Below are 25,781 nucleotides of genomic sequence, written 5' to 3' on the forward strand. Positions count from 1 at the left end.
TACCACAGACCTCTTTAGCTGCTCCACTTGCTTAGCATAGTGGCGAAAGAATACCCTGGAAGACTTCCAGCCAGTGTATGAACGAAGGTGTTCAAAATCCATAAAATTAAAGAAGTTTAAAGATGAAGCAACTTTCCTCGGATCATGACCTGCGGGTGAACTGTCAGGATCCGCTCTGCGAATAAAATATGTAATTTTCGCCCTAAGTTGATTTAAAGATAAATTCGAGCCCGATGTTTCTCCTCTGAATAGTTGGCCCCCATGGAAGTCTGAAGTTCTACGAAGATAGACCTTAAGGCATTCTACGGGACATAGAGATGCATCTTCTTTCAGAGGGCAGATTCTCCAGGGACCCCACCTGTTGGTGGGCAACTCGTTCTTAGCGAGAAACGTAGGGTCCGGAAACAGGTTCAGTTCTCCCTCATCCAGGAACTGAACTCGGCCCTCCTCTCTCGAGAGGGCCACAATCTCACTAACTCTGGCCCCAGAAGCAAGGGCAAAAAGGAAGATCACTTTTTGAGTCAGGTCCTTCAACGCACATTCCTCATTATCTAGTAATGAGGCAAAATGAAGGACTTTGTCTAATGACCATGAAATAGGCTTTGGAGGAGCTGATGGTCTAAGCCTAGCACAGGCCTTTGGGATCTTATTAAACATTTCGTTAGCGAGGTCTACCTGGAAGGCATATAGAATGGGTCTTGTTAGAGCTGACTTACATGTAGAAATTGTGTTCGCCGCCAGCCCCTGTCCGTGGAGGTGAATGAAGAAGGATAGGCAGAACTCCGTAGAGATCTCGTGCGGGTTCTTATCTTTGACAAAGGCTACCCATTTCTTCCATGCAGATTCGTACTGCCTCCTAGTAGACTTACACTTGTATTCTTCCAGGAAGTCGATACTATCTTTCGAGATTCCGAACCGTTTCTTCACCGCTAGGGAGAGAAAATCATGAGCTGCAGGGTTCGGGTCTTCTGTAATGAAGCGAAGACAGTCGACTTCTGGACTTGCTGGGACAGAACTGGGTCCGGGAGTGGTAGGAACTTCAGTCGTAGTTCCAGAGCCAGAGGGAACCATACACTGTTCGGCCACTTGTGGGCCACTATTGCTGCTACTCCCTTGAAGGATCTCAGTTTGTTGAGGACCCTCAACATCAGATTGTGAGGGGGAAACAGGTAGATCCTGGACCATCTGTTCCAATCGAGGGACATCGCATCTATTGCTTCTGCCGCAGGGTCCACATATGGGGACACATATTTCGGCAGCTTCTTGTTGTCCTTCGTCGCGAAGAGGTCTATCTGCAGTTCCGGGACTTGACTCAAGATGAAAGAGAATGATCCTGCGTCTAGGGACCATTCTGTCTCTATCGGTGTTACCCTGGATAGAGCGTCCGCGGTCACATTCCGGACTCCTTGAAGGTGAACTGCTGACAGGTGCCACTTCTTCTTCTCCGCCAGTCGGAATATGGCTAACATCACCTGGTTGAGAGGTGGGGATCTCGATCCCCGCCGATTCAGACATTTCACAACCACCTCGCTGTCCAGTACCAACCTTACGTGGATCGAGTGACGTGGGGATACTTTCTTCAGGGTCAGAAGTACTGCCATAGCTTCTAGAAAGTTTATGTGAAAGGTCCCAAATAGCTTGGACCAGATTCCTTGCACTTTTTTCCGATGGGAGTGACCCCCCCACCCTACCTTTGAGGCGTCTGTGTGGATTGTCACTGACGGGGGGGGTGGCTGAAGAGGTAGAGACCTCTTTAGACGACTGGCTTGAGACCACGGTCTGAGAAGAGAACGTAGCCGAAGTGGGACCGGTCTTTTCACGTCCCTTCGCTCTTTCGATGCAAAGGTTCTCCATACTCCCGCTGCATCTTTTAGCTGTGCTCTTAGCACAGGGTCTGTTACTGATGCAAACTGAAGAGAGCCCAAAACCCTCTCTTGCTCGCGTCTTGATATCCTCTCGGAACCTAGAAGTCTCCTGACAGACCCTGCTATTTCCTTCCTCTTTGACATCGGGATGGAAAGACGGTGTGACACTAAATCCCAGTGAATTCCCAACCACTGGAACCTCTGAGCTGGAGAAAGACGAGACTTCTTTCTGTTGATCATGAAGCCTAGATATTCCAGGAACTGAATCACTTGTAGGGAAGCTTGCAAGCATTCTGCTCTGGATGCTGCCCACACCAACCAATCGTCCAGGTAGGCTACTACCTGGAACCCTTTTAGGCGTAACTGTTTGAGAGCTGCGCTCGCAAGCTTCGTAAAGATCCTTGGGGCTATGTTTAGTCCGAAGGGCATCGCCCTGAAAGCGTAAAGTTTTTGTTGTAGCTTGAATCCTAGGTAGGGGGAGAGACGACGACTTATTGGAACGTGCCAATATGCGTCTGACAAGTCGATGGAGACGGTATATGCCCTCTTGGGCAGTAAGGCCCTTATGTGTTGTAACGTTAACATTTTGAACTTGTGGTTCACTATGAACTTGTTGAGTGGTGACAAGTCCAGAATGACTCTGAGTTTCCCCGAGTCTTTCTTGGGAACACAAAACAGCCTCCCTTGGAACTTGATGGACTTTACCCTCCTGATCACCTTTTTCTCCAACAGATCTTGGATGTACTCCTCCAAAACGGGGGTGGAGTGTTGGAAAAATTGAGGGCACTGGGGCGGAGTACTGTACCAACTCCAACCCAGTCCATTTTTGAGAAGGCTGTGGGCCCAGGGATCGAAGGTCCAGCGATCCCGGAAATACTGAAGTCTCCCACCTACCGGCGACACTTCACTTTGACTGTCCTGCAGTCTTGCCTCCCTGGCCGCGACCACCTCTGAATCCTCGTCCCCTAGAGGGGCGTCTTGATGACCCTCTAGCTGCTCCTCTGGGTCTTGCACGAAACGTGGTCGACTGTCCCTCGAACACGGGATTGAATGCAGGGGAAGCTGATGACATTGCTTGGGGAACCCATTGGAAGGTGGTCGGGGTCTGGGCTACCAGTTGTGGAACCGGAGGCAAAGCTGGCTGTTGCTGCTGTGGTCTTTGCTGTTTGAAGGACTTGGCTGGCCGGGAGGAAAACCTTGACTTCTTCGCCTTTCCTTTCGGCTGAGGGCCCTCATCCGGAGAAGACTTCCTCTTAAGGGACAGGCCCCACTTCAGGAGAAGATTGCGGTTCTCAGTGGCAGCCTTGTCCACGATCTCTTTGACCACGTCCTTGGGAAAGAGATCTTTACCCCAGATGTTGGATGAAATTAGCCTCTTGGGTTCGTGCCTCACTGTGGCCGAGGCAAACACAAACTCCCTACAGGCTCTCCTTGCTTTAACAAAGCAATAGAGGTCCTTGGTTACTGTGGCCAGATGGATTTTGGCCATAACCATGAACATCTCTGGCATCTTGGGGTCGCTAGCCATCGTCTCCATGTTGGTCTGGAGAGACATCGAGGCTGCCAGGCGCTCCTTTGTGTCCAATTCCCTCCGAAGAAGGAATTCCGACAACTTGGGAAGGTTTTCGCCGAACTGCTGTCCTGCAATGTCGGCGTCTAACTTCCCAACCGAGAAAGTAAGGTGCACCTCCTTCCAGTCCTTGTTATCCATTGGCAGTGCCAGCGATAGAGGTTTACATTCCTCCAAAGACGGGCACGGCTTGCCAGCTTCAACTGCCTTGATGACGGCCGCAAACCCCTTTTGCATAAAGGGGAAGGCCCTAGCCGGGGAGGATACAAAGGAGGGGTGTTTCTTGCTCAAGGCGGCAACCTTCGAGTTTGAGAACCCCCTCTCCTTTAAAGCAGCTGTCAAGGTGGCTTGAGCCTTGGAGTGATCTAGGATAATCACTTCCTTTGGTTCTGTCTCCTCCTTCGAAGCCGGCTCCTTCTTCAAACGGACATAGCAGTCCGGGTAGGCCCCTCTACTGGGCCAGAATTCCACCTCCTCAAGGGGAACTGAACCCAGTTTCTCCGACATGACGATCTTCCCAATCGTCATCGGCATGTGCTCGGCATATCTCCACGGGTTGGCATCCGAGCACAGAGGAAGGTCCTTAACGTTGAGCTTCTTTGGAGGTCCACGTGATGCTGTGATCTTCTGCATCTGGAGCTCCAAAGTAGCGGCCTTCTGATTATTCTCCCTCTGCATCTGTTGGATCATACCAACGATGGAAGAGAGAGCCTGTCCAAGCTCTGCTGGAAGAGCGGACGAGGTAGAGGGGATAGGTTCAGGGACCTGAACCGGCACGTCTGATGAAACGGAAACCTCTTCCTCCACAGCAATAGATCTCGATCCTGCTCCTCGCCCTCTGCGAGGAGATCCTGCTCCGCACGATCAGACAAGTCGGACATCTTGTCGTCCAACTGGATGTCCTGCAAGGCGTCAGCGACATCCTCCTCCACTGGGATCTGGATCAGAGGGATCTCCGGCCGAGGCTGGGGAACAACAGCATCAGGGGAAGCCTTGGGAAAAAGGTATGCCCTCATCTTCTCGTTAGGAAGATAAGGTCCAGTGGTGTTTTTCTGAAAACCCCTTACCCATACACGAAGCCTCTCCCTCGCTGCATCTCTTGACTCCGCCGACCTAGGGGATTCAAAAGCCTCTGAAAGCAGGTTAGTACATACAGCACATACCTGCGGATCCCAGTAACGATGTTCATCATTGGAGGCTGCACAAGCTGCGTGCCTCCTACACGAGGTATGTCCGCAAAAGTTCTTACTGCGGACATTGCAGAAGACACTATCACACTTCGGATGCTCCTCCTGTAAAAGAAGAAAAATTTCCATGAATATCAAGTGAATTTTAATTCACATGTAACAAATGAGTATTCAACAAAAGAATAAGGGAAAGACACCTACTTGTGAAACCCACACAAACACCTGTGGAAGCCCACCGGCCAAGTCACATAGTTAGTCTTTACTAGAATAACCAGAGAACGTATTTCCAAAGGAAATTAGGTGTAGCTCACACCTAAGGTAAAAATAATACCATTCTGGCCAGGAATAAAAGAATTATCTTTTATCCTTGTAAGGCGACACCAGGTGATTATACCAGTAACACAAGTAAGATAGAAAAGACAGTGTTGTAACCTACTACATCATGAACTCCCTTGGTTGAATATACCACCAAGAGAGGACTGATACAGTACCTGAGGGTGGTGTGCCAGCCGGCTATTGCCGCTCAGCACCCCCCCCCCCCTTGTTTTCGAAAGGTAGATCTCAAGTACACAACATCAGATCACCTTTATTGGGGAGAACTCCAGAACCCATGCCTGAACCGGCCGGCAGTGGTTGCCAGACCGTAGCCACCCGGTTTGCACTGAGTTGCCGGCCATCATATTTAGTGGCCGGCTGACTGGGCAGTGTTGCGGGCCGGCCGGCAGCAGTAAACAAACCCTGCCGGCTGGCCCCCACACACTAGGCAGCACTCGGCTGCCGGCCCCACTTGTAGTGGCCGGCAGATGAGCAATAGACCGGCCGGCAAAGGTATACACCCAACGCCGACCGACAGCAAGAGAACTGGAGAACACCCCTCCCCACCGCCGGCCGGCCTGTAGGCCGGCAGACGGCAAGGACAACACATACTAAGACAAAAGAGTGAATGCCGGGTTAAGAGACTATAAGTCTCTGAGCCCGGCACCCGAAAGAGTGCCGAAAGGAAGGGGAAGACACTAAGTCAAGCTTCCTAACCGCTGCCTACTGAATTTTCAGACGGCAGCGATAGAGGGACCAAGAAAGGACCGGGCAGCACTCACAGTAATGGTCTCTGCCGGTCGGCACACTTTGCCGGCCGACAGGAGACCACGTCAGTTCCTCATCCCAACCTAGGCTAGGCAAGGATGCAGACGACTGACATAATGAACGGAAAAAGAGAAGGGAAGGACAGAGGGTCCTATCCAACCTTACCTTGGTTAAGGGTCATTCCCAACTAAGACAGTTCATCTCAGTTAGAGAAAGACCCGAGAGGGAGGCCGGCACTACTGGCTGCCTCCCACGAACCACGGCAAGGAAGGAATTGCCTTTCCAGAAAAGGGAACATATCCCGAGACCGGAACGGCAAGGACAGTCTGAAGAGTCACCGAGTAAAGGGATCACTACTGGAACCCAACAAGGTGGACTAAGGGGGGAACCCTTAGTGCCCGAGTCAATCGGCAAGGGAGACTCTGCCCCATGCCAGACAAACCGGGCTCAGACTAAACACTGTTGTACTGTCACCCTCTGAACCAATACTGTTGGAACGGGAAGGTACAGTACTACCCCAGCATAGATATATTTGAAGATTAATTCAAATAAACCACTAGAGTTAAGCCTAAGGCTTAAACAGAGGGAAAGGGTTTGCCCCTTCCCCTAAGAGAAGGGAGCAAACGGGGAACAGATAATATATAATGACCTAAGACAACCTAGCCTAGGCACTAAGAGAATCGATTACCTAATTCACCGAAACTCACATCAATACTATCTTGGAAGGTACTCGAAAAGGACTAATATGTATAACGTTGCCTAACGCTTAAAACAAAAATTTCACATTTGGAAGACTAATTATCATGCAGGGAGTACATAGGCCAACAACTAGCCTACGAAGACTAGTGTTGGTAGCCTTGGTAATTTCGCCAGGCACATGACTATCGCATCATAACAGAATTCCTAAATAAGCTAAGTAGCTAATATTTAAGCGCAAAGGGGCTGGGAACGTCGCTCTTGCTAACAAATAAATCCTATTCTAGCGAGCGACAGCATCCATGATGCCTCCAGCAGGCAACAGCTCTTGTATCAAAGAAAACTCTTTTAATAACTTTAATTTTAACCAAGAGCCTACATTTATACATAAAAGAAATAATACTCAACTTATCCGAGGCAGAAGAAGTTGGAGAAAGCATTATTAACGAGAAAATTCCAAGATTGGGTAGTAAACAGGGAAAATACACCGAGTCGTAGAGCTACGCAAAAAGGAAAACAGATGGCGCCGTGAGCGGCGCAGGGCACGCTTTCGAAACGGGGAGGAGGGATGCCTTATGAACGGCTCCCCCCCCTTTCTTATCGTTTTCGTTTTCTTGCCATTTTACCCCTACGAAGTGTTAACTCTATTCGGGGTATAGATTGCTATGAGGCGTGTCAAGAATACGTCCACTGATATTTACGATATCCCTAAGGTCTTTCTTAGGGATACTCGCTCCAGGAGTTAGAATTCTGGGTACCTGAAGGTAAATTCTCTGGGAATATCGCTGTAGTTGTAATATACCCTAGGAAGCTGCCTTTAAGGAACTTCCATCAGGACGACATGGCTTGAGCCCAAAAATATATATATATGTATATGTGTATATATATATATATATATATATATATATATATATATATATATATATATATATATATATATATATATATACATGCATATATGTATACATATATATATACATATATATATATATATATATATATATATATATATATATATATATATATATATATATATATACATATATATATATATATATATATATATATATATATATATATATATATATATATATATATATATATATACATATATATATATATATATATATATATATATATATATATATATATATATATATATATATATATATATATATATATATATATATATATATATTATATATATTTACATACATACATATATATATATATATATATATATATATATATATATATATATATATATATATATACATATATATATAATGAAACTGCTTATTAGAGCACTTTTTCTTCAGACCCCAAAATGTTCTAAATTCAGTCATATTACTCTATGAAAAACTATTAATTCCATATTTTTATTAAAAATAGCAAGAAATGTAATAATCATTTCTTCTGAAAGTGAAGATCCAGAAGAGTTGATGGATAGTGAAGATTCATTTATAACAATAGATATTTGGGAATGTTCCCCACACAGCATCGAGGGTAAGTTTTGATTATAATTTTTAAAATTGAATTTGATGAGTAAAATGTAGAGATAAATAAAATCCAGGTTACACACAGTTTGTCAAGAGGTAACATAATAGATTTTTTACTTAATTTTATGGGAATTCAAAATATTTTATGATACCATAAGTTTTAATTTTGTTATAAAGGTTTTGAATCTTGTTTCAGTAAGTATTAAAAGAACTGTTCTCTTCAGATGTAGAAGCTGTTATTGCTGATGACATTTCAGAGGTTGAAATAGATAACTCGTTAAAATCATCCGAAAAGGTGATCATTGTAACAAAATTATTTTTTAATAGGCATATTTATTTTTATTAGACAGTATATATATTAGTTAGATATCTAGTTTAACCAGACCCCTGAGTTATGTAGACTAAAACATCACTATTTAAACTTTTCCAACATAAAGTAGTTCCAAAGTATTGTAGTTTGATTGTATCATGTGTGTGATCTTGGGATTTCAGTTCATCCTTTCAGCGTCAAAGTTGAAATATTTCTAAACTATAGAACAGATCGAAGAAACCAGGGTCCAGAAAAGGTGATAATACAGATACTTTGTTGGTTTATATCTGTGTGTGGCTGGATAGGAAGAACGGGAAAGGATTGTTGGATTAAATGTTTCAAAATAAATGGAAGTGAAAATCCATTAAAATATCCCATTCAGTAATCTATTATGTATCCATACTTATACAGTATATTTTGAATATACAGTATATCAAATGTACGCTGGCATCACAAACTTCTGTTATGTATGCTGGCATCATGAAATCTGTATGCTTGACTATGTTGACATGTCAGTTCCAAGTTGTTTGGTGAGGAAACTGAGCTATTTTCTTTTTATAACCCCTTCCCCCTTCCTCAACATATCTTGCTAATTATTGCTTTCCCAGAATTTGAATAACCACCGAATTACTGTGCAAGAAGATGAGAACTGCAGGATTGCATTATTTTGGAGTAAATGGAGAGCGTTGTGTTGTAAACAATTACCACAATTTGTACCGAGGATGTCCTTCAGCCTAAGGGTCTCTCGTTTCTGCTGACAGCAATGGGATACTGTACTATCAACATTGTGAGCACCCTTCAGTATGTTCTCAGCTGGAGTATAGCCAATCTCAGTGGGGTGGGAATGGTTGTAGCTGAGAACTGCTTGGGATAAGTACTGGTCCCATTTCTAAGATTCCCCAGAAATCACCTTCAATAACTCACCAATGGTATGGTTCACCCGCTCCACTGCACCATTACTAGAGGGTTGTATGGAGTTTTTTTTCCACATGTACAACATTAGTCAATATCTGAACTGGAACACGAAGAATATCAGGAAAACTCGGTCTTAAAGCGCCTGGCATATCGTACTGCTCTTCTTATTCCTTATGGGTACAGCAATGGGTACAGCAGTCACCCACTAGGAATGATGGTCAACTACCATCAGACACCCAATAAAACCAGTACTGGTTGTTGGGAAACTTACAAGGTCCATAGCAACCAATTCAAAAGGAGAAGAGGTCACTATCTTCAAGGTTGGCGGGGCAAACAGCTTCCTTGAAACCTTAAAAGTCTGACATTCTCAACATGTCCGGCACATATCCCTGATTACACTAATCAAAGATTTGTGCCATAGAAGTCGATGGAGCATTGCAGTCATTTTCCCAATCTCCCAGTGAGCATTGAGGACCTGTGTCTCGGCAAGTAGGTCTATCAGGACATTGAAGGTAACTACTTGGACTACTGAGCCTTCTGGGTTCCACTTCACTAGCAAACTTGGTGCACTTCCAGGTCAGACCAATGTCTCCTATAGGGCAGATAGGAGTATGGAACTCTAGATGCAGGAACCCCGGAGTAGATCATCTTGATGACTGATTGGATCTGTCGATGATCTCCTTGGATCTTGGCCACCTGACTAAAGAACAGGAGAGCATTCCTGGAGAACACTCCACGATTAGGTTCAGGGTCAGTCACCTTCTTAAAAATGGTCTCGGTATGCAGTGGGGAGACTGAGAGTACCTGAATAGTAGTTTGGTTTTGCACCAACTGTTCTCGGGGTGAATCCTGTGTCAGGTAGGATGCGTCCAGTAGATTCCTACCAAGAACAAAACAAAAGGTTTGGCAGCTACCACTGCATAGTTAAACAGCGGTAGTCTCTATGCGGAAGGACACTTCACCTGTAACTGGATGTAGCGTAGAATGCTGGTGCAAGAACCGATCAACCCGACTAACTGTTCTTCTGACAGTACCTGGTACTCTATGCCAAGACATATTAAAGACAAACCTGTGCCCCTGTATCATAAAGTGCACAAATTAAGTTTTCCTGTATCATTACCATACCTACTGCTGAGTGTTAAGACACATGTGTACAACTGGACTGACAAGGTGCCGTTTCAGCTACATACTGGATTACGTGACAATCCTCTGGTGCTTCCTGATCATCAGTGACCAAGCCCTCAGCGTCAGGCACACGAGATTTCACCTCCGCCTTATGGCCCAGGTTCACGTCAGGGGGTGGGACGTGATTACGGAACTCGATCAGAGGATTAAAATGCACTCCAGACAGACACTGAAGATGCACACAATGAGGCTCAGTGACGGGTAGATCACAATAGACTACAGGACAAGTGGGACCCCAATGGACCCAGATTTTCAGGTACAATAGATGCCAAGAACAATTCCAGAGCTGGGACTGTACCTGGAAAACGCATTGCCTTGATCCTGTTCCTGCTAGTCTTTTCCAGTTTGAAGCCTAGTCCACCAGCGTCCTTCAGAAATTGCTGAACTAAGGCATCCCATAGCTTGGTTCCCTTCAGCTGATAGTCGGATGCGACACCTGACTTTTCCATCCAGCATTTCAGACTAGCTTCAAAGATTCTATAAGAGAATCTGGACAACCAAGAACATTATACAAGGCCAGTCCAGTAAGCAACTTGGGAGTGGTAAGTTCAGTAGCAAGCAAACTGTCAGTTTATGCAGGCCAGTGGGATAACCAGTCTGCTGTGGCATTCTGATCACCTGGACAGTAGTTAACAACAAAGTTAAATTCAAACAGGTCCTCTACTGACAGTGTCCAGTCCCTCCAGGGAGATTGCCATCTGTCCGACCTCACAAGGCCCTTGATTCCAGGAAGAGCCTCAAGCCTGGGATCTTTCAGCTAAAAAGTGGCCAGAGTTTTACTCGATTCTTGAGGGATTTTGAGGCCCACTGTGCCAGTAGTTATATTGAAAAAATCTATACTGCTTATACTTTTTATGCAAGAATGTTAAACATGATAAAGATATTTTTCAATGTTCAATGCAAACTCAGATATAAAGTAGATCAGTAGGCTATATACCAGAGGGGAATATTCAGCTTCAGGCTGAGGGAGCAGTGAAGGTTAATAGTGACATGATGACTGATCCCTAACAATCATATTTTGCAGTTGTATTTTGTATGAAAACATCTGGTTGGTAGACACTGTTACTTATTATTACATTTATTAACAACTGACAGAAATTAACTAGATTGAAATATTTTTTTATAACTGTAGTGACTAATATATAAGGATTTATGTTTACATATGTTTTAATACTGTATGTTAACCCTTTTACCCCCAAAGGACGTACTGGTACGTTTCACAAAAGCCATCCCTTTACCCCCATGGACGTACCGGTACGTCCTTGCAAAAAAATGCTATAAAAATTTGTTTTTCAATATTAAACTTACCCGATAATCATGTAGCTGTCAACTCTGTTGCCCGACAGAATTCTATGGAGGGATACGCCAGCTATCACAATACTAGAAGGGGGTGTTCTTACCAGCGCCACCTGTGGCCAGGTACTCAAGTACTTCTTGTTGACACCTCCTCAATTATTCCTCTGTCGTGCTTCTGACAAGACGTTCTGGGATACGCTTATGTTCTTGGAGTATTTTCACGACTTTGGTGAAGTATTTCTCTTTGATTTCGGCTGTCGCTTTACTGGAAACTTCTATTTTAGCTTAGTTAGCTTTTGGAATTAATTTGATTAATTTTGGTGACGAAGAGAGTATGAACTCTCGTTCACCTTTCAATGGCCGACCCTTCCCTTAGACGGAAGTGTTGGTGTCTAAGAGAGTATAGACTCTCTTTCTTAATTTTGCTTAACAAAAGTTATAGATTAACTTCCTTTTATTATAATCTTATTAAAATTAATTTTTATATTTGTTTATATTCGACCTTCCTAATAGTAGGCGGTCTTTTCTTGGTACCGAAGTTAATTATCGTGAGCCCGTCATTTCGGTTTTACCTGTTAACATATTATGCTATTTTAAGGTCTTTGAAAGAATTTCTTTGATAGTCTCGTACTTTTTCAAAGTTGAACTAACGTTTTGTTTGTCTCGGCAGTTGTTGACGTTCAGAACGTTTCAACTTGCACTCTATCGTTACGATAGAGAAAGAATGTTCACGGTTTCACATTGCAGTAAGAGTAACCGTGTCTAGCGTTTTGTTCATTCTTTCTTAACTTAGGTTTTGATCCTAATAAGGAACTTTTCTTTTTGGGAAATATTTCAGTTTTTTCCTTTAACAATAATATGTTTTAACGATATATATGATTGGGCTCTTCTCTCAGGTTCTAAGTCAAGAGAGAGAGAGAGAGAGAGAGATAGAGACGGAGGGAGAAAGAGGATAAACGTTTCCCTCAAGCCTGCCAGGCGTACGAGTAACGTCGTTATCGTTTTGCTCTTATCCCTAGTCTCTTTAGGGGAAGAAACTAAACGTTTCTAGAGTGATCTAGTGTTTAGTCTCTTTCCAGCCACTGAATTTTCTTTCATTAGTTTTTTCTGTTACATTGTAATTCTGTTTTCGCAATTACTAACTTTTGAGAAGGATAGAATTGCGTGTTTCAGGTACAAACCACTTAAAGTTTCGAGTTCAGTGAAATAAGTGCAAACAGAAATCAAAGTGATAAGTGATTAGCGCAAAGTATGTCAGTGTTATGCGTGAGGGTTCTTTTGTGCGCGCCAGTCGTCCTCCCAGTCCGGGACCTCTTGCAAGCTCCCAAGCCCAGGGGAGAAGCAATGTCGAAGGGCAAAAGGGTTCGGCAGGCCTTGATCGGCGCACAGAAGTATCCTCGGTGGTTGTGGGCGTGTCTTACCGAGACCGTCACTCCCACCCGCAGACGATTGAGCCCTTATTTTGCTCGTCTGCAGAAGAGATTTAGAGGAGAAAATAAAGGCAGAGTAACGCTGGTCTCAGGTCTTAAGACCTCTTAAACGTAAAGTCCAGACCTATGCCAGACGCACAAAGTAAAGTTCAACAACCCGGATGCAGTCATTGGGTTAGCTCTGACTCTCCTCAGTCATCAGTTTGTCGGGCTGAGAGTGCACCTACACTCCCCCCGCCTATGCTCGCTCCGCCTGATCGCAGTACCACCTGCCAGGCGTACGATGTTGTGGACTCTACTACAGTCCATGCAAGCACAGCTTTCGGACCTGATGCGTGAGTGTCGTGCTGAGAGTGTTGCACCTCCTCCTCCTCCTGCACCGGTGGTGCACCAACCGCCTGCACCCGTTCAGCCTGTGCTGCACCCGCCTGCACCGGTGGTGCACCAACCGGCTGCACCCGTTCAGCCTGTGCTGCACCCGCCTGCACTCGCTGCACCCAGTCGCAGCACCATCTGCCAGGCGTACGATGTTGTGGACTCTACTACAGTCCATGCAAGCACAGCTTTCGGACCTGTTGCGTGAGTGTCGGGCTGAGAGTGTTGCACCTCCACCTGCACCCTTTCAGCCTGTGCTCAACCCGCCTGCACTCGCTGCACCCAGTCGCAGCACCATCTGCCAGGCGTACGATGTTGTGGACTCTACTACAGTCCATGCAAGCACAGCTTTCGGACCTGTTGCGTGAGTGTCGGGCTGAGAGTGTTGCACCTCCCCTGCACCCGTTCAGCCTGTGCTCAACCCGCCTGCACTCGCTGCACCCAGTCGCAGCACCATCTGCCAGGCGTACGATGTTGAACCTCTTTCTGTGTTCGCTGTTCCCAGTGTTGTTCAGCCTCAGCCTTCTTTAAGGCAACCTTCGGTTTGGGATCAGGAGGATTACTCCACTCTTCCTCCTCCTCCCCTGGCTGCTCCACCGGTGGTGCAACTCTCGGTGGAGGTACAACCTCTTCCACCTGTGAGTCAGTCTCCTCAGCTGCTGCACCAAGCTCAACCCGTGCACCCTGATCCTGCGCCTCAGACACCTCTGCTTGCGGGAACTTTACCTTGTTCTGCGCAACCTCGGTCTCTTCACGCTTCACTCATACCACAGGAACAGGAACTTTCTGCACCTTCCACTGTTGTTGTTCCAGCTCGTTCTGACTCTGCTGTTCAGCATACCTTACCTCCATTTTCAAACCATGGCAAAAATATGAATCATGAGTTATGAATGTAAGGTAAACATTATGTTGATTTTTAAACCCCATGCAAGCATGCATAAAGCACTCTAGCACTGGTCATGGAATTTCTGAGAAATGTTAAACGCCATGCACACGCTCTGCTTTCCTTACAGCAGGCTCTGCTTACAGCAGGCTCTGCTTACTACATGCTCAGCATTCAGCATGCTCTGCATTCAGCATGCTCTGCATACAACATGCTCTGCATACAGCATGCTCTGCATTCAGCATGCTCTGCATACAACATGCTCTACATACAGCATGCTCTGCATACAGCATACTCTGCATTCATCATGCTCTGCATACCTTACCGCATGCTTCTCAACATATCTTGGGTTGTTGCCAACTCACTAGACTGTCAAGCAGTTTCATAACGTTGCCTTCTAGTCTGCTGCTTTTGCACCAGTGAACCCTCACTCAGAGAACTTAGCTTTTCTAGCATAAGGTCCCTGTAGATGAGAAAGTTCTTTTCTCCCTCCTTCTGATATTCCCTTGAGGACTCTGTCATTTGGAGGGAGCCTTTAGCTGCATAACCTCTTATGGACTTTTATTTAAGCATAACATGCTTACAGGGAAGGTAATGGTTCCACTTCAGCCGCTAATCCCGTCTGTTACCACACCTGTTCCCATAGACCTTGAGCTGTGTTGCATGACATGCAGTCCAAGCTTAGTCCTTGTTAGAGGATTTTTTGTTTACGGAGTCAATGTGTCACGGGGAAGACGTTCAACAACCAACAGAAGGCACTTGTTGTGACGCAGTGCGGCAACCTCAGCAACCCGTTAAGGAGTTGTCTGTACGACCCAGATAGTCTAGACAGATTCGGGTTGTCACTGTACTTCCTCGCTTGCCCATGATTGTCAGTTTACAGACTGTGCAGCAGTATCATGATCTTGTGTCCGGCTCCGTCAGACGACTGGCTTTTAAGAGCTCCCACAAGTCGTCGCTGTCTGGAGATTTTCAAATGGACTATGGATCTGACCAAGGAACTGGGCCTCCTGGTCAATTTTGAGGAGTCTCAGCTCGTTCCATCCCAGACCATTGTTTCCTTGGGTATGGATCTTCAGAGTCGAGCTTTTCGGACTTGTCCGTCGGCCCCAAGGATCTTCCAAGCCCTAGAATGCATCCAGAGCATGCTGAGAAGGAACCGATGCTTAGTCAGGCAGGGGATGAGTCTAACAGGGACACTTTCATCGCTGGCCCTGTTCATCGAGTTAGGGAGACTCCACCTCCGCCCCCTTCAGTATCATCTAGCTGCTCACTGGATAAAGGACATGACGCTAGAGACGGGCTCAGTTCCTGTTTCCGAAGAGATGAGGTCTACTCTAACGTGGTGGAAGAACAGCATTCTTCTCAAGGAAGGTCTACCTTTGGCTGTTCAGACCCCCGACCACCGTCTCTTCTCGGACGCATCGGACACGGGCTGGGGTGCGACACTGGACGGACAGGAATGCTCGGGAACATGGAATCAGGAGCAAAGGACACTTCACATCTATTGCAAGGAGTTGTTGGCAGTTCATCTGGCCTTGATAAACTTCAAGTCCCTCCAGCTTAACAAGGTGGTGGAGGTGAACTCCGACTACACCACAGCCTTGGCTTACATCTCCAAGCAGAGAGGGACTCATTCGAGGAAGTTGTTCAAGATCGCAAGGGACCTCCTCATTTGGTCAAAGATCGAAAGCTCACGCTGGTAACGAGGCTCATTCAGGGCGATATGAATGTCATGGCAGGTCGCCTCAGCCGTAAGGGTCAGGTCTTCCCCACAGAGTGGACCCTTCACAAGAATGTTTGCAGCAGACTTTGGGCCCTGTGGGGTCTGCCAACCATAGTTCTATTCGCTACCTCGATGACCAAGAAGCTCCTCTTGTATTGTTCTCCGATTCCAGACCCAGCAGCAGTTCGCGTGGATGCCTTTCTGCTGGATTGGTCCCATCTCAACCTGTATGCATTCCCGCCGTTCAAGATTGTCAACAGGGTACTTCAGAAGTTCGCCTCTCACAAAGGGACACGGTTGACGTTGGTTGCTCCCCTCTGACCCGCGAGAGAAGGGTTCACCGAGGTACTGCAATGGCTGGTCGACGTTCCCAGGACTCTTCCTCCTAGAGTGGACCTTCTGCGTCAACCTCACGTAAAGAAGGTACACCCAAACCTCCACGCTCTTCGTCTGACTGCCTTCAGACTATCGAAAGTCTCTCAAGAACTAGAGGCTTTTCGAAGGAGGCAGCCAGAACGATTGCCAGAGCAAGGACGACATCCACTCTCAGAGTCTATCAGTCTTAATGGGAAGTCTTCCGAAGCTGGTGCAAGGCCAATGTAGTTTTCCTCAACCAGTACCACTGTAACCCAGATTGCTGACTTCCTGTTACATCTAAGGAACGTAAAATCCCTATCAGCTCCTACGATCAAGGGTTACAGAATTATGTTGGCAGCGGTTTTCCGCCACAGAGGCTTGGATCTTTCCTCCTACAAAGATCTACAGGACCTCCTTAGGTCTTTTGAGACCTCAAAGGAACGTCGGTTGTCCACTCCAGGCTGGAATCTAGACGTGGTCCTAAGGTTCCTAATGTCATAAGGATTTGAACCGTTCCAATCAGCCTCTTTTAAGGACCTCACATTAGAAACTCTTTTCCTCGTGTGCTTAGCAACAGGTAAAAGAGTAAGTGAGATCCACGCCTTCAGCAGGAACATAGGTTTCACATCTGAAACGGCTACATGTTCCTTGCGGCTCGGTTTTTTTTTGGCTAAAACGAGCTTCCTTCCCGTCCTTGCCCTAAGTCGTTCGAGATCCCAAGCCTGTCCAACATGGTGGGGAACGAACTAGAGAGAGTACTTTGCCCTGTTAGAGCTCTTAAGTACTATCTAAGAAGGTCAAAACCATTACGAGGACAATCAGAAGCCTTATGGTGTGCTATCAAGAAGCCTTCTCTACCAATGTCTAAGAACTCAGTTTCTTACTACATCAGGCTTCTGATTAGAGAAGCAAATTCTCATCTGAAGGAAGAAGACCTTGCTTTGCTGAAGGTAAGGACACATGAAGTGAGAGCTGTGGCTACTTCAGTGGCCTTCAAACAGAACCGTTCTCTGCAGAGTGTTATGGATGCAACCTATTGGAGAAGCAAGTCAGTGTTCGCATCATTCTATCTCAAAGATGTCCAGTCTCTTTACGAGTACTGCTACACCCTGGGTCCATTCGTAGCAACGAATGCAGTAGTAGGCGAGGGCTCAGCCACTACATTCCCATAATTCCATAACTTTTTAACCTTTCTCTTGAATACTTTTTATGGGTTGTTCGGTCGGCTAAGAAGCCTTCCACATCCTTGTTGATTTGGCGGGTGGTCAATTCTTTCTTGAGAAGCGCCGAGGTTAAAGGTTGTGATGAGGTCCTTTAGTATGGGTTGCAGCCCTGTATACTTTAGCACCTTTGGGTTGATTCAGCCTCCAAGAGGAACGCTGCGCTCAGTAAGGAAGACGAACTTAAAAAAGAGACAGAGTAACGGTTCAATTCGACTTCCTTACCAGGTACTTATTATTTCATTGTTATTTGAGATAACTGTTATATGAAATATGGGATACTTAGCTATCCTTTAATCTTGTACACTGGTTTTCACCCACCCCCCTGGGTGTGAATCAGCTACATGATTATCGGGTAAGTTTAATATTGAAAAATGTTATTTTCATTAGTAAAATAAATTTTTGAATATACTTACCCGATAATCATGATTTAATTGACCCTCCCTTCCTCCCCATAGAGAACCAGTGGGACCGAGGAATAATTGAGGAGGTGTCAACAAGAAGTACTTGAGTACCTGGCCACAGGTGGCGCTGGTAAGAACACCCCCTTCTAGTATTGTGATAGCTGGCGTATCCCTCCATAGAATTCTGTCGGGCAACAGAGTTGACAGCTACATGATTATCGGGTAAGTATATTCAAAAATTTATTTTACTAATGAAAATAACATTTTTCATATTTTTTGATAATTTTTTGAGAAAATTCAGGCATTTTCCAAGAGAATGAGACCAACCTGACCTCTCTATGACAAAAATTAAGGCTGTTAGAGCAATTTGAAAAAAATATACTGCAAAATGTGCTGGGAAAAAGATAACCCCTTGGGGGTTAAGGGTTGGAAATTTCCAAATACCCCGGGGGTAAAAGGGTTAAAACTCCTTTATATTTGGAAATTTTTTTTAGGAAGAAAAGACAACAGGTATGTATAGCTACAATCACAAGTTTACAGCTGATAGAATTTTTTTTTCTGATATAGAACCTTTTGTTCAGTATTTGTATTTTATTTGATTCTACAGGATATATAATGTTTTGGTTTATATTTACAGGACTTAATGTGAAGTAGAAAGTCAAAAGTTTTATTTTTAGTTGCATGTATGTTATATCAGGAGAGTCTTTATTCATGACTCCTATAGTTAGGGTTTATGTCAAATAGTAGGCTTTATATCTTGTCATTATAAACAATAATAACAAGCAAGATGATGTGATATGAAATGGTATCATCAAGAGGCTGACCAAGGTTTGTAAGGTACTATATATGTATATGAATGAGGGAATTGTTTCTGATGGAATGGTTGAAAAGAATAGTTGCCCCTTTGTATGAAGGCGAAGTGACTATGATAAGCATTGGGCCATAATGTAGTTATCCTCAAAAAGTTAACCTTGCATTGATGTCTCATCTTTTAAAAAATCTTGTTTTCCCTCACTCTCCAATGCCAACCTTCCCTTGTATATTATTTCTGTATGGATGGCGTATGGCAAGAGTTGGTCCATTCTTCAGTTGTTCTCGTCAAGCTCATTGTGGTCGAACTTGTTATCGGCGCTCCTCTTTTCCAGGTTGAGGAGTGCTTGAATATTACTTTAGAATTATAGTGAGTTCAATCAGATGTCTTATTCTGGTGTTGGAGTGAATACGGGCATTGTTTGTGCTAATAGCCTTTTAAAGGAAGGAAAAGATTGTCTCGCCTTCCTGGAAAAATCTTATAAAATAGATTTTCAGAATGTATAGACACACCAGACAATTTAATGGAAGATTATATCAAGAATTTATTTAAACGGGTTCATGTGGACTCCAAATGTAAACGTGAAGTAGATTTCAAGTCTAGGGAGAATCCAGAGAAAACCAGGCTAGTGGACATAGCAAGCAGGGACAATGTTGGTATTTAGGCAAACTCCAGTCCCTCAGAAGTTAGCAGTGATGTTATTAATTTCAATATTCAATCTATGTAAAAATAGTCCTGTCAATGACTGTGGGTAGGTCATATCTTCTTACTGGTAATCTAGAGACGTTTTCAGAACCAGTGCAACTACTAGCTTCTTTCTCAGATGTTGCAAACTTACATAATTCCATTCTCCCCCATGTTTTAACGAGCTTTTCAGGTATCGTATCCACTCCTTGCCATTTCATTACTGTGAACCTTAGGCTAACTCCTGTTATTTTGCCTAGTGTTTCTAGTGTACCAACTAGCAAGGGTTGTATGGTACACCGGGCATTTAGAGTCGAGTGCAATACTGACACTCAATCCTCGAAATATCTCTGCTTCAGGTGCTTCTACTGTAGAACCATTGCATTTCTGGGATCCAGAATCCTACAGTATATATTATTATTATTATTATTATTATTATAATTTGCTAAGCTACAACCCTAGTTGGAAAAGCAGAATGCTATAAGCCCAGGGGCCCCAACAGAGAAAATAGCCCAGCGAGGAAAGGAAACAAGGAAAAATAAAATATATTTAGAGCAGTAATAATATTAAAATAAATATTTCTTATATATACTATAAAAACTTTACCAAAACAAGAGAAAGAAAAGTTAGATAGAATAGTGTGCCCGAGTGTACCCTCAAGCAAGAAAACTCTAACTCAAGACAGTGGAAGACCATGGTACAGAGTCTATGGCACTACCCAAGACTAGAGAACAATGGTTTGATTTTGGAGTATCCTTCTCCTAAAAGAGCTGCTTACCATAGCTAAAGAGTCTCTTCTACCCTTACCAAGAGGAAGGTGGTCACTGAACAATTAGAGTGCAGTAGTTAGCTCCTTGGGAGAAGAAAAATAGTTTGATAATCTCAGTGTTGTCAGGTGTATGAGAACCGAGGAGAATCTGTAAAGAGTAGGCCAGACTATTCGGTGTATGAGTAGGCAAAGGAAAAGAACCGTAACCAGAAAGAAGGATCCAATGTGGTACTGTCTGGCCAGTCAAAGGGCCCCATAACTCTCTAGCGGTAGTATCGCAACGGGTGAATGGTGCCCTGGCCAACCTACTACCTGGATTCTGAGATTGAACAGGTTAGGAATGATTTTCCTATCCCTCCTCCCTCTGGAGCAGGTGCTAATGAGCAACCATCTTCTCGCTTATTAATAATGTGGCTTGTCAAGTAATGACTTTACCAACAGACTCACAGTTCTTAAATAAACAGTTAACAGTTGCATCATGATAGGGTTGGTAGCCAAATGGATCCTAATGTCAGATCGACTTCTAAAGTTTTTAGTAGACCCAACAGTGAAATTGATATTGGGGCTATTACTCTGAAAAGGTAAACTTTTCAATGATTCTTCAACCTACTATATATACTACAGGCCCTAGAGATGATTCTGGGGGGCAGTCTGAGTTTTCAGGGCTGATCCTTCACAAATCAGGTAGATGATGATTGGGGGAACTGGAGATCTCCACTCCTAATAGCTTGTGTGGAATTTTGGAGTCTGTGCTTGTTTACTGGTGCCGAATCTTCTGGCATGGAAAGGGGATGTGCTCACCCCGTTCTCTTGATTCGTGTGGTGATAAATAATTTAGGATAACGTTGGTTTGTAAGATGACTCTGGTTGTTCATTATTAGACTCAGAGGGAATGGTTTGTGAATTTGTGGTCTGCTGTCAGATTGCCCTATAAGGTTGTTTCTCAGGACCAGTTTACCCTGACAACCTTTATCTCAAGTCAGCACCTAATGCCCCAGAGGCTTCTGCTATCCGTATGGAGACTGTCCATCATATCCTTGTTGGAAAAGGGTTTTCCTGACCCTCTAGATTGACTTATCTTCTAAGAGACATTCTACTAATATTCTGTATCAAAGACCGTGGTATGTCTATTTTGATTGACACAAATCCAGGAAAGTATTAGTGACTAGAATTAGTGTGGACAATATTGTCAAGTTTCTATGTTGTCTTTTCTCTGAGGAGATGATCTCTATTTATGCTGCTACCATTCTTAAACATCTTAGATTGGATTTATTTAATTCAGGTATCTTTGCAGATACTCTCATATCTTTTACAATTGAGAAACCTTCGTTTATCAGGTCATTTCACTGGAATTTCTATTTGGTGTTACAGTATTTGAAAAATCCTAATTTTAACCCTTTTGGGAAATGTTTAAAGGATCTTAACTTGAAAACACTTTTTGTTGGCTTTGGCTAAACATATTAGTGAACTTCAGGCTCTTTCCATGGAGGTGAACTCTGCTGTATATGAAATGATTTTGTCTCTCGGGTAACTTTAGGGCCAAAAATGATTGCAAAGTGAATGATCTCCCTCTGTTTCCTAAATTTCATTTTTAGAGAGGAAGTGGGTAGTGCTTCTAAGGATAGACTTCTTTGTCTTATTAAAGGAAGCCTGGTTTTCTTATAAATGTTGTTGGTTTTTAGTTCCTTTAGTTGCAAAAGGGTGATGTTATTTTGGGTAACTGATATTGGTCAAAGTACCTTTAATTTGGTGTCAGGTGGAAAGAGTTTTTGTTTTAAATAGTTATTGTTTTGGTTTGTCACATTTACTCGCTTACCTTCCTCCTGCTAAATGTGGGATGTAGCCATATGAACCTTGGGTTAGTTTCATAGAAATTATGGAATTTTTATAATGAAATTTATTATTGATATACGGGAAGCACCTGAGATTCATGTTTTATTCCCCCCCACCTTCTTAGTGATTATTTGAGGTCAAGAAGTTTGTTGAATTTGCTTTGACTTGGTAATTTGAAAAATGAACAATGTTTCCTGCCACACAACACCATCTATACAGCAAAGGCGTAGGTTGGCAATGAAGGAAAACAAGATATTTTTAAAAGATAAACTTCGAAGCAATGGTAGCCTTTTAAAGGATAAAGCCATATGAATTTCAGTTAGTATATACTGTAGATAATCAATTTTATTATTAAAGTTCTATTTTAGTATTAAGATCTTTTCACCATTCCAATTAAGAAAGAATAATTATTTTTTTAAGTTTTTTATTCTGTTTAAAGTATTATGGACTTTCATCTAATCAAAATTAAGATTTATACAGATGGATTTCAAGTATGAAATTTCATTAAAAGATTTTTTATATTTATTTCAGACAAAGAAAAGGAAAAGCTCACCGTCCCTATAATTTTGAGTTCCAGCGAAATGGCTCTTGATGAAGAAGTGCAGCAAAGTAATGACTCATCTTCAGATAGAATTGATCCAGGTATGGTTATTTGATAATTGATGTCATTATATATAGATAGGTAGAGGACGCCCAGCAAATCCTCCATTACTAGTAAACATTTAATTTTTCTCATAATAGATACTCCACACAAAAAACAAAAACATCATATTTAATGTTGGGCGTTTGTCAGTGCGTATGGGCCAGGTAGTGAGAAAAGTGAAGAAGAGCGGAATGAGTTTTGGAATGAATTAACTAGGTGTGTAGAAGGACTGGGTAGAAGGAATTATGTAGTTGTTATTGGTGACTTAAATGCTAGAGTGGGCGCTGGAGAGGTAGAAGGTGTCATTGGGAAGTATGGCGTACCAGGTGAAAATGAGAGTGGTGAGAGACTGGTAGATATGTGTGTTGAACAAGAGATGGTAATAAGTGCTAGCTTTTTTAAAAAGAAAGATAAAAATAAGTATACATGGGTAAGAGTGGCAAATGGAAGAGTAGTAGAAAGGGCATTAATGGATTATGTGTTGATAACTAAAAGAATGTTTGGAAGATTGAAAGATGTGCACGTGTTTAGGGGTATGGCTAACGGTATGTCTGATCATTTTTTGGTGGAAGGAAAATTGGTTGTAGGAAAAGAGTGGGGGAATAGAGTAGGTGGATGTAAAAGGGAGCTAGTGAGGGTTGAAGTGCTAATAAAACCTGGGGTAAAAAGTAAATATCAGGAAAGGTTGAAAATGGCATATGACGAGGTGAGAGTAAGAGAAACTGGTAATTTAGAGGAGGAGTGGAAGTTAGCAAAAGAAAATTTTGTTGGGATTGCAAGTGATGTATGTGGCAAGAAGGTTGTTGGAGGCAGCATAAGGAAGGGCAGTGAATGGTGGAATGAAGGAGTGAAGGTAAAAGTGGAAGAGAAAAAGAGGGCTTTTGAAGAATGGCTGCAGAGTAATAGTATAGAGAAGTATGAAAAATATAGAGAGAAAAAGGTGGAAGTAAAGCGCAAGGTACGTGAGGCAAAGAGGGCAGCTGACCTGAGGTGGGGTCAGGGACTGGGTCAGTCATATGAAGAGAATAAGAAGAAGTTTTGGAAAGAAGTGAAGAGAGTAAGAAAGGCCGGCGCAAGAATTGAAGAGACAGTGAAAGATGGAAATGGAAGGTTGTTAAAAGGAGAAGAGGCAAGGAAAAGGTGGGCGGAATATTTTGAAAGTTTGCTGAATGTTGAGGATGATAGGGAGGCAGATATAATTGCTGTTCCAGGTGTTGAGGTGCCAGTGATGGGAGATGAGAATGAGAGAGAGATTACAATAGAGTAAGTGAGGAGAGCACTAGATGAAACGAGAGTAGGAAAAGCATCTGGTATGGATGGTGTGAAAGCTGAGATGTTGAAGGAAGGGGGTGTGACTGTAATTGAATGGTTGGTGAGATTGTTTAATGTGTGTTTTGTGTTGTCAATGGTACCAGTAGATTGGGTCTGTGCATGTATTGTACCACTATATAAGGGTAAGGGAGATGTGCATGATTGTTGTGATTCAAGAGGTATTAGTTTGTTGAGTGTAGTTGGAAAAGTGTATGGTAGAGTACTGATTAATAGGATTAAGGATAAAACAGAGAATGCAATCTTGGAAGTACAGGGTGGTTTTAGAAGAGGTAGGGGTTGTATGAATCAGATTTTTACAGTTTGGCAGATATGCGAGAAATATTTAGCAAAAGGTAAGGAGGTGTATGTTGCGTTTATGGATCTGGAGAAAGCATATGATAGAGTTGATAGGGAAGCAATGTGGAATGTGATGAGGTTATATGGAGTTGGTGGAAGGTTGTTGCAAGCAGTGAAAAGTTTCTACAAAGGTAGTAAAGCATGTGTTAGAATAGGAAGTGAAGTGAGCGATTGGTTTCCGGTGAGAGTGGGGCTGAGACAGGGATGTGTGATGTCGCCGTGGTTGTTTAACTTGTATGTTGATGGAGTGGTGAGAGAGGTGAATGCTCGAGTGCTTGGACGAGGATTAAAACTGGTAGACGAGAATGATCATGAATGGGAGGTAAATCAGTTGTTGTTTGCGGATGATACTGTACTGGTAGCAGACACAGAAGAGAAGCTTGACCGACTAGTGACAGAATTTGGAAGGGTATGTGAGAGAAGGAAGTTGAGAGTTAATGTGGGTAAGAGTAAGGTTATGAGATGTACGAGAAGGGAAGGTGGTGCAAGGTTGAATGTCATGTTGAATGGAGAGTTACTTGAGGAGGTGGATCAGTTTAAGTACTTGGGGTCTCTTGTTGCAGCAAATGGTGGAGTGGAAGCAGATGTACGTCAGAGAGTCAATGAAGGTTGCAAAGTGTTGGGGGCAGTTAAGGGAGTAGTAGAAAATAGAGGGTTGGGCATGAATGTAAAGAGAGTTCTATATGAGAAAGTGATTGTACCAACTGTGATGTATGGATCGGAGTTGTGGGGAATGAAAGTGATGGAGAGACAGAAATTGAATGTGTTTGAGATGAAGTGTCTGAGGAGTATGGCTGGTGTATCTCGAGTAGATAGGGTCAGGAACGAAATGGTGAGGGTGAAAACGGGTGTAAGAAATGAGTTAGCGGCTAGAATGGATATGAATGTGTTGAGGTGGTTTGGCCATGTTGAGAGAATGGAGAATGGCTGTCTGCTAAAGAAGGTGATGAATGCAAGAGTTGATGGGAGAAGTACAAGAGGAAGGCCAAGGTTTGGGTGGATGGATGGTGTGAAGAAAGCTCTGGGTGATAGGAGGATAGATGTGAGAGAGGCAAGAGAGCGTGCTAGAAATAGAAATGAATGGCGAGCGATTGTGACGCAGTTCCGGTAGGCCCTGCTGCTTCCTCCGGTGCCTTAGATGACCGTGGAGGTAGCAGCAGTAGGGGCCTCAGCAGTATGAAGCTTCATCTGTGGTGGAAATGTGGGAGGTTGGGCTGTGGCACCCTAGCAGTACCAGCTGAACTCGGCTGAGTCCCTGGTTAGGCTGGAGGAACGTAGAGAGTAGAGGTCCCATTTTTTGTTTCGTTTCTTGTTGATGTCGGCTACCCCCCAAAATTGGGGGAAGTGCCTTTGGTATATGTATGTATGTATG

The 25,781-nt window shown here is 43.7% G+C and overlaps 1 protein-coding gene across 1 annotated transcript in view; it reads left to right on the plus strand.

The window, feature by feature from the left end:
* LOC137651501 (zinc finger CCHC domain-containing protein 8-like) overlaps nt 1-25,781 on the plus strand; it is a 100,935-nt gene that overhangs the window by 22,911 nt on the left and 52,243 nt on the right. The window contains exons 2-3 of the mRNA XM_068384728.1: nt 7,794-7,907; nt 22,630-22,740. Of these exons, the coding sequence (XP_068240829.1) occupies nt 7,794-7,907; nt 22,630-22,740 (225 nt within the window). The remainder of the gene's footprint in view (nt 1-7,793; nt 7,908-22,629; nt 22,741-25,781) is intronic.

Source organism: Palaemon carinicauda, chromosome 13 (genome assembly GCF_036898095.1).
Source record: "Palaemon carinicauda isolate YSFRI2023 chromosome 13, ASM3689809v2, whole genome shotgun sequence".
NCBI classification, from domain to species: Eukaryota; Metazoa; Arthropoda; class Malacostraca; order Decapoda; family Palaemonidae; genus Palaemon; species Palaemon carinicauda.